Source organism: Eschscholzia californica, unplaced genomic scaffold, assembly GCF_041429995.1.
Source record: "Eschscholzia californica isolate CP2 unplaced genomic scaffold, dmEscCali1.0.p SCAF_4, whole genome shotgun sequence".
Taxonomy (NCBI): Eukaryota; Viridiplantae; Streptophyta; class Magnoliopsida; order Ranunculales; family Papaveraceae; genus Eschscholzia; species Eschscholzia californica.
In genome coordinates, this window is record NW_028238461.1 from 50,302,481 (window position 1) to 50,311,962 (window position 9,482).

General features: G+C 35.7%; 2 protein-coding genes across 2 annotated transcripts; one reads left to right on the forward strand and one right to left on the reverse strand.

Annotated features, from left to right (window-relative positions):
• Window positions 1-717: 717 nt before the first annotated feature.
• On the reverse strand, window positions 718-2,980 carry LOC147545734 (ecotropic viral integration site protein). The gene is made up of 3 exons (XM_086674083.1): window positions 2,659-2,980; window positions 1,280-1,387; window positions 718-1,158 (listed from the first exon to the last, which is right to left on the reverse strand). Exons 1-3 carry the CDS (start codon window positions 2,719-2,721, stop codon window positions 937-939), a joined length of 393 nt encoding a protein of 130 aa, XP_086530209.1. The 5' UTR covers window positions 2,722-2,980; the 3' UTR covers window positions 718-936.
• A 1,899-nt stretch (window positions 2,981-4,879) lies between these two features.
• Window positions 4,880-5,940, forward strand: LOC147545735 (uncharacterized). The gene is made up of 2 exons (XM_086674084.1): window positions 4,880-5,365; window positions 5,455-5,940. Exons 1-2 carry the CDS (start codon window positions 5,000-5,002, stop codon window positions 5,545-5,547), a joined length of 459 nt encoding a protein of 152 aa, XP_086530210.1. The 5' UTR covers window positions 4,880-4,999; the 3' UTR covers window positions 5,548-5,940.
• The last annotated feature ends 3,542 nt before the right edge of the window (window positions 5,941-9,482 follow it).

Sequence of the window (9,482 nt, forward strand, 5' to 3'; positions counted from 1 at the left end):
CTATGTCTGAGAAGCCCCCACCAGAACTTGCATTTTAGGTGAAGTTCAAACTTAGCAGTAAGATCTTTAGGCGAGTTGAATGAACCCTCGTCGACAAAAATTCCATCTGACAATGCTTTGATATGAGGTAGGTAAAAAAGAAAAGATAACGTTGGTAATTTGGTAACAAAGTGAATTTTAGATTGTGATATATGGTACTAGAGAGTAAGATATACTGTACATGGTTTTTAAGAGTGAGGATGTGATAATCTGGCATTATTCGAATAACTCTCCGAGCTTAATTTATAGATGCAAGCTCAAACTTACCGGTAATTTCTAAGCCGATAGCTTCATCTTGAACGCCCTGCAAATGTAAATCTTAGATCTATCTACCAAGAAAAGCAATAATGTAAGTGATGGGGTTGTGGTAAATTCCAACTTCTTCCAAGAAAGACAGAGTTCATATTAGATGTCCCACAATGTATGTATGTGGCTTAATGTAGAATCCAATTTCAACAAGTTTTGCCAAAATAATCGTACACTTGCATGACACTCGTGACTCTCTCTCTCTCTCTCTCTCTCTCTCTCTCCACATAAAAATCATTGGAATTGTCATTCAGATTTCTCATCATTATCTATTTGATCATTTCATCTGACTTCATCATTCATCACACGTCCAGTAATTACACATTTTTAGTAAATTTTCATAGGTCCCAATCACAATCAGAATTTCTATGCTTTACTCAAAATGACACCAATTTTTATTAGAAACTTACTTAATCAACCATCAATCTCAATGAAATTCAAACTGATCTCTTGTTTCAACTTATTAAATTAATAGAGAAAGCAATTAAAACATAAATTTAGATTTTCTATATCTCTAAAATCCACCTACAACAATTTCAACTTCATTTCAAAAAGAAAGATTACCAGAGTACATATATAAGACATCATCAATTAGGAATTCTTCCCTTGGGTTTTGCAGTTACTTTCTTCAATCGCTGCTGCCGTAAAATTACGCCTTTCATCAGAATTTGCTGTAATTACTGGCATCCATAAATCGGCCGTACTACTTAGAAGAGTCTGAACCTGTGGATCTTCGGCTATTGCAGAGGTTATCATCTCATCTACATTATCCAATTTGGTTGATAATTTGTCCAACTCTGCTGCTATCTCTAACTAAAATGTTTAAAATACAAAAAGAACAAAACAATGATTTAACTAACTCGAAAACTTAAAATGGGTATCTAAGATATTGACAATCCGGGGAGAATTGGCTCAGGATGAACCTTTGAAATACCTCATCAATAGCTTTCGCAGGCTTTGCTGGAACTTTGGTTACCTCCAATCCTAGTGCTTCAATTTTTGCACGTAATTCTACTTCTTCTTGGTTAGTTAGTGCCTCTACCTGCGCCATAAAAAGTGATCAGGGAGCCTTATCAAATCCTCAAAGCTATTCTACCCAAGTCAAGAATAAGCAAAGGAGAGCTTGGAGAGAGACTTGTAAGACATCCACCGAGTAAACTTCACGAACAAATATAACTATCGAACGGAATAACATTAGATGGTGAGCTCATTGTTCCTAAATTCGTCATAATGCTTCCTACTATCAAATAACCGTAAATGTTACATATATCCTCTATCTAGCTATATTTGGTTGACATCGAACCTGAATTAGTCCCATGGATATGTGCCACAATATCGATATTGTCCGGAATCAAATGCTCAAAAATGAAATTTTGTTTCTGTGAAGTCTGTTAAAGAAGAAGATACTGAGAAGCAATCGCCCAAGAGAGGAACTAGTGGAGATAACCGAGATATCAGTGTGGTTTACTAGAATACATAAGCCAGAAGAAGATTTAAACTGTATTCTTCACAGGTTGATGAGGATGGGAATTCTATACTCATGTCATATAACTCAACTAGCCTCATAGTAAAACCTCATCTAACAAACACGACATGTATGTTTAATCACAAACGAGGGGTTCGAGAGTCCTCAAAAACAACGCACATCGGATACAAACAACTGTAAATTAGATCATGAACAAGTTTACTTCTCAAATTCGGACTTGTTTTTTCGGCTGAAACGTGAAATGACGTGCATTGGACAGGAAAGATTGATACGAGATCTAACTCCATCAGAAAGATAAAAGAATGCAAAATGATAAGAAGTACATGATACTCATAACAAGATTTAGATTTCAGATTTTAAAAACAACAAACACAACCAAAAATCACATACTATCCATTAAATAACAAAGCAATAGGTAAACATAATTTCCTCTAGTAGTTCAATTTTTAACCAAAAACCCAATAGGGCAAAGGCCACAAACATAAGACCAATGAACATTATTAGTAACTATCTTGCCAATAAATCATATCTTTTGCCCAAATAATTGAATTTCTGATCAGATATAATTGAAACCCTAATTTTGCCTCTCAAAACACCTTTTGAACCTTCAATTTTGGGAACCCAGACCACCAATTGATAAAAAAAAAAACTGATAACTAATTAATCATCTTTGATTTCACAAACACATGACATAGAATTATAGATCTAAAAACAAGGCAAAAGAAACCCCAAAAAGAGAAGACTTGAATTTTGGATCAAATTCATATAGAATTGGCAATCCAAGTTTAGATTGAAACAATTGAATTGGATGGGTGGGGTGAGAGTACCTGTTGAAGGAGACTGGAGAGAACCTGAAACAATTGGGTATCTGATTTTCCTTCACCCGACATTTTTCTGGGATTCTATTTTTCAGTTTCTCTCTCCTCCGGTGGGGTGGTAGTTACCGTGGGGTTCTATAACTTCTTCTGTAATTGCCTCCGTCTCACGATCAGATTGCTATGGCGAAGATCTACACTATTTCACCCCACAGGCCCACACTTAATTGTTACATTGGTGTCACCGATAGCGTCAGGCCATTATCGTGCTTATCACGTCTTTCTGATTTATCAATGTCTTGTAACGACAAACGTAAATCGTAGTCGATTTCACAAAAAAACAAAGTAAATCTACTCTAGACCTAAATAGAAATCAATGGTATACCAAGAATAAAAAAAAACCTATTAAGAGCTAACAAAATAGCAAAACAGAGACCGTTGATTTCCTATAAGTAGCTTTGACTTGTAGCTTCTTCTAGCATTATTTGGGAGAAAAAATCCCATATCTTATACGCCCATTCGAGTTTGATGAGTTATATGGATGCTTGTGCCAGATGATAGATTACACATGTCCGACAGCTATATTTACACATGTCCGACAGCTATATTTCAATATCTTAATATGCAGACTGAGGAAGTAAACAAGTGTTCTGCCTTGAGTCCAAATGGCATGAGCATAAACCTAATCATCCACCTATATATCTCGTTTCATCTTTATTTCTCTTTCTAATGCTTAAACTAACTAGATTTCGATCTAGACCATTTTAGCAGCATGTGAACTAGTCCCATCTAAAATCCGAGGATGGTTGGGATTTTCAAATAACAACTAGGTTCGCTTGCGTAACTACAAGTCGATATCCATGCATCGAAAGAGACATGGTAACACATATTTAACATAGCTAGGTCCGTTTGATACGCGAGAAAATACATGAATAAGAAAATGACTTTCTTTCCCATTAGAAATAAAAAGGATTTCTTACCTCAAAGTCAAATTTTAGGTGTTTCATAAGATATTGAGAAAAGATGAGGAAAAAATGCCTTTAGACAAATGTTTATTAGTTATGTTTTATTTATTAATTGGGCCTTTAACCAATATATAAGTGTTAGGCACATGCCTTTGGAATTTAAGGGGTGCCTTTAGAACTTAAGGGGTGCCTTTAAACAAATGTTTATTAATTAGGTTTTATTTATTAATTGAGCCTTTAACCAATATATAAATGTAGAATTTAAGAGGGTGCCTTTAGAATTTATGGGGGGTGCCTTTAGAATTTTAGTTTAATTATTAATTGGACAGTGATGAACAGGAGAGTTACAATAGGAAAGAAATAGAGATAGAAAGTTACGGGAGGAGAGAGTTATGGGAGGAGGGAGAGTGAGAAATCAACTTCCTCATCTAAAAGGTGGGAAAAAAAATTAGCCTATTTACACACTTTTTTTTGTTAGGAAATCGATTTTCTTACCCAAAGTGACCAACCAAACAGCAGAAAACTGATTTTCTTGGGAAAACGATTTTCTTACTCACATTTTCACACGTATCAAACGGACTCTAAGCCATTTTACTCTATCCATATGAACTTTTTTTTTTTTTTTTTGTTGAAATCTCTATCCATATGAACTTAACACATGCCTAAGCTAATTCTATAGTGCTTACAGCTGGACCTAGACCTTGAATAGTTACCTCATTCTGAGTTTGTGATCAACCCAAAATGTGCCATGTGTAAACTATTGTTCGAATTGATCAGTCAAGATTTATGAAGTTTAATTTTGTCATCATTTCTTTATGGTTTTTTTTTACGTAGACTACAAGAGTCATTATAATTGCATTAACACGTATCAAAATTTATGAGTTAAATAAGTATTACAACAGTAGATATCTAATCACTTCAACAAGAGGTAATGGACTTTTCTTTTTCGTTATATAGATTCATTTTTATTGGCTTCCTACGATGTAAACAAATTTTGTTTTGATTGTTATATGTGTTGCTTGAGGAGAGTGGTTGCTTAAATACCCTCTAACCAAGCCAATCTATCAATGTATTTTCCCATAATTTGCCTTGAAGTTTCCCAAGCTTATTATACATCCAGCAGGCCCCAGCCACAGACTACTATCACATGCTCTTCTCTTACCCCCCATCATTCACCCATCTTGGACTTCCCAACGGCTATATTCCCCTTTCTCTTCATTATTCAATTAAAGATTCTTCACCATCATCCCAACCCTCTTTCTCTCTCTCTCTATCTATTAACGGTCATCTCCCTTCTCCCTACACAAATAAGGCGGCAACACTCACCTCCATTCTTCTCTCTCTACTTTCTCTCTCTCTCTCTAAACCTGGTAACAATCAGAGTAGTAATGGAGTCTACTACAGCTAAAATCCAGCATGTAAACAAAGCATCTTCAGATCAATTGCTTCGTAAATTTGCTGAACTTGAAGATCTTAATCAACCAGACAACAACCACCACCCAAGAAAGAAACAACAAGAACCCAAACGACAGAAAAGATGCAAACCCATTTCCAAACTTACTGTTAATTCTGAAATTAGTAGTCCTGTTTCAAGAAATGGTACTTCAAAATTAGTTGAAAGAAGATCTCTTCTTTCTCCTATGACTACAACGCCGGTGACAAATCAGAGATCAACATTACTTAGACAACTTGGGATTGGTAGATCAAAGCAGTTTAGATCTAAGAACAAGTCCTTCATTGGAGCTATTGAGAAGGTGTGTGAATTATATACCCAAACTTGATTTTTTTTTTTTTTATCAATATTAATTTTTGTGATTTTTTTTTTAATGTGGAAATTTTGTAGACATGGCGAAGAACAATTGAAGGGGCATCAAGGGTATTTATAGAGAAGAAGAATTATAATCGCCATAAACGTTTGATTAATGATGTTGTTTAAGATAAGAAGCAAATTATGATATAATTTGTGTCTATGTTGCTGGTACATTGGGAACCATGAAGTTCATTTGGGGCCAATTTTGCAAGCTAATGTGGCTAGTTGGTTGTATCATCTACTTTTATTTTATTTGGTTGAATTGTTCTTTTTTTTAACTTCAATAGGGAATTCTCAATCCCCTGTCAACAAAATGTTAATGAACTATGTTATCATTATGTTTCCTTAGCTTAAATAATGTATTCTTTCTATGATGTTCTGTGCGAAGCATATTTGTCACCGAGATTCGTAAAAGAGAAAGTTTTAAATGAGCTATCGTTTAACTATTTCGTGTATCATTTATGTAAACTTATTGATAAACTTATTTTATTTTCCTTGATATATCTATGTATTATGGTGTAATGGTTTTTTTATATAGACTTGAGAGTCATTACATCATTACATTGTATAAATTAAATCGTGAATTGAATAAGCTCAATAACGAACATCTCAAAGACATCTATATGGTCCGAAGGGCCATATAGAGAGATCTTTAAGGCCATCCTATAAGACATGAGAGTCCATTTATTCTTAAATCGAACTTATTTATACCCAAAGTCAATAAATTATGGATTTTCACTCCCAAGATGATCAAAATTTCACATTTTCTCAAGGATCTTGTGTGGATCACCTGCAACTTTATATAGGAGTAAGATGATCACCTGCAACTTATTCTACTACATGTTTGTATTAGTAGCTTTTAGAGTTTATTTTTACTGTTAGTGCACAAACTATGATGCCATGGTAATATCTGATCCTCATTTTCAGGCGGTGTGTCGAATGGTAGTGATTCCTCTTTCACTCTGTAATTTTGCACCTACAAAATTCACAGTTGGTGATTGTTTGGTTTGTCACTTTCTTCCATATTTCAAGTTGAACCTCATTTTTAACACACCGAGTTCATGATCCTAAAATTCCCTATAATAGCTCAATTTACTTTGTCACTGAACGAAGTTCTTCTCATTCCTTTATATTCGTAACGTAAGGAGTTTCTTAATATCATTAATAAGATATCGTAAATTTCAATCTATTCGAGAAACTCTCCTGATGTCCCACGGTTAAACATATCGTGTGCATACAGGTGATGGGTTGCCTAAACTTCACAAAGGCGGGCTAATGTCGCAGATAACCCTATCATACATTTTGGATTTCTTTTTCTCCTTGTTTTACGCCGTGACCAATTCACGAACTTCGCTACTGGTTTTCAAGGAAAAAGTAATGGACTGGAACTCATAGTAACTCGCTCATGAGTAGGTAACTAGGTATATTTATGCTTAGAATGTCGATATCGATCTATCTCTGCACTATTTGTTGGCAGCACTATTTGTTGGCAGATGAGTCTATGAAATTCATAACTACAGTTTCCCAGCTTCCTTATCCTCCCTTAAGATTCTGCTCAACTCCTATGTGAACTTCATTTCTGCTGGTGATGGGATGTTTACTAATTAAATTGGTGTTGGAATCGGTACTTAGCTCAAAAGGAGCTGGACCGGTTTTTCCTTAATTTGAGGTACCTACATTCATCGGAATCTCGATCAAGACGTCTAGTTGGATTCGTCTCGTCGAGCTCTTGAATTTAGACTCAAATTTTGTCCAAATCCGATTCCGTATGAGTGAGTTATTACAAAATTCGTTTGGTATGGGTACCATTAACTCAAAACCGGGATTTTGAGTTAGTACCACATTTATGAAGGAGGAAACGTTTTATTTCCTTATATAGAACCTTCCATATATTTATGGTATGTTCTTTAGAATAGAAAGGTGACTCACGTGGTTTGCACCACGCAAACCACGCACGCGCACGCGCGGCGTGGGCGTTTAGGGCGCTTTTGAGGCGCCCGCACGCACTTTGCACTTTGCACTTTGCACTTTGCACTTCGCGAGGAGCGATTGGAGCCTTGGATTTTACGATCATAGATATGATCTGACGGTCAGGATATTTGGCGCTCTTTAAGATAGATCCGTTGATGATCTAACGGCGGGCGTTCAATGCGCGAGATCTTAATAGATCCGTTAAGATCTGACGGTCAACATGACACCCGAAAACCAACAGACAAATATGACTGTTGGGAAGCATCCATTCTTTTCAAGGCACCTGTCTGAAGTGTCACCAATACTTCTATAAATACCAAACAGAATCCAGCAAACAAAACACGAAAATTTTAGCATTCACAGTTACATAGCATTTAGAGTTTAAGAAGTCGATTCATCTGTCGTTCTTACTACTTGTTCTAAGTTCGCACGCTTTCAGAAAACGAAGTACTCTTAGTCGTCATACTGAAAGGTACAGCCGTTGTATCCTGGGAGACAAACACCTTACTGGTTTTAGTACTAATACCAGGGTGTTCACTGTCTTAAGGAAAGAGACAACTCGACTCGGCTTTCTCTCTCTAATCTTTTATTTAATCCCTGTTTTAAATAATATTGTTTTCCTTTTAATCTGTTTGAGATATAATATTAATTTATTATTCTTGGTTTTTTCATAATACCAGAAGAACAACAATTGGTGCCCCCAAGGCCAAGAACCTAGAGAAAGAAAGAAAAAAGAGAGGTACTGAAGATGCAAATTTCATGTGACATTGAGGAGTATGCTAAATTGAAGATGCACATTTCATGTGACATTCGAGAGTATGCTAAAAGAAGAGAGTATTGAAGATGCACATTTCATGTGCCATCTCTTCACAAGTTTGGTGTTGTATTGCTATTAATCATCAAATTAACCAGAAATTGAGATTACACAAGCAAACAATGAATGCAAACTTTACGTAAAAGTTAACTTAGTTTTGTTGAAAAAATTCTTCCGCCCAATCATTAGTCAATTTACATTACTTTGTTAAGCTTATTTTCAGAAGTATTCACATCTTTTATCTTTCTATTGTTGTGTTTTGCTCTGTGAAAATAGTCTCACATGTAAGAATGGATATCTAGCAACCAAGAAACTTAACATGGTATCAGAGCTAGGCCCACACGTGATGGGTTTAAAAACCACATGTGCTACATGTCATCCGAAAGAAAAAAAAACACACACACACGTGTTAAGCTCAAAGGTCTTTCGTAGAGAACCTGTCAACAACCTGCACTGAAAAAATTTGTCTCCTCTTTCCACCACCACCCCGCCCTCCGACCACTAAAACCACAAAGTCACCAAACCTCTCTTCCTCTCACTCTCTCTTTATTTCCATCTCTTTGTTTCCCAAAAAAATCTCACAAGATCTGAAATACGTTGAGGAAGATGGAGGGTAGTCCTCTCTTCATCGCTCCAGATGGATGATGGTTGATTATGTCGATAATGATGATGATCAGGGGTGGCCCTGGGCCAAAGCGAACAAAGCGTCGCTTCGGGCCACCGGCTTTTAGGGGCCACCGAGACATTAATTTTTGTAAGAAATATATAAGAAGTCCAACTCTCTAACAAAATTATAAGGGCCCCATTTAAAAAACATCAAGTAAAAAAGGGCCACCAAATTTGATGATCTTTAAATAGATGGTGGGCTCAACCGTTTGTTTGATTTATGTGAAAGTAGAGTAAAAAGTGTTGATTCAAAAACTGGTAGAGACAAGTTATGATTACGAGAAGCTTATCCAATTTAAAAAATGTTAAGTAAAAAGGGCCGCCTAGACATTAGGTTTCAAGCTCCGCAATTACGAGAAGCTTTAAAAGAATTGGTGGAGACAAGTGATGGTTCAAAAACAGTTTATGATGCCAAAAATATATTAAAACAAGAGTTTAAAAATTTTGAATTCCTTTTGAGCATATAGTTAATTGGCATAATATATTGTTTGCGGTAAACTCAATTAGCAAAACACTTCAAGCTGAAGATATAGATATTGATGTTGCATTAGAGAAATTGAATGGACTCATTCGTTCTCTTGAAGATTATAGAGAAGTGAGATTTGAAGAA

What these genes read in the sequence shown, in the direction of transcription:
- LOC147545734 (XM_086674083.1), bottom strand. Translation starts at nt 2,721, where the DNA reads ATGTCGGGTGAAGGAAAATCAGATACCCAATTGTTTCAGGTTCTCTCC. An exon ending in TCTCCAGTCTCCTTCAACAG is followed by an intron (nt 1,388 to 2,658) that starts GTACTCTCACCC and finishes TTTATGGCGCAG; the next exon opens with GTAGAGGCACTAACTAACCA. An exon ending in CTGCGAAAGCTATTGATGAG is followed by an intron (nt 1,159 to 1,279) that starts GTATTTCAAAGG and finishes TAAACATTTTAG; the next exon opens with TTAGAGATAGCAGCAGAGTT.
- LOC147545735 (XM_086674084.1), top strand. Translation starts at nt 5,000, where the DNA reads ATGGAGTCTACTACAGCTAAAATCCAGCATGTAAACAAAGCATCTTCA. An exon ending in TCATTGGAGCTATTGAGAAG is followed by an intron (nt 5,366 to 5,454) that starts GTGTGTGAATTA and finishes GAAATTTTGTAG; the next exon opens with ACATGGCGAAGAACAATTGA.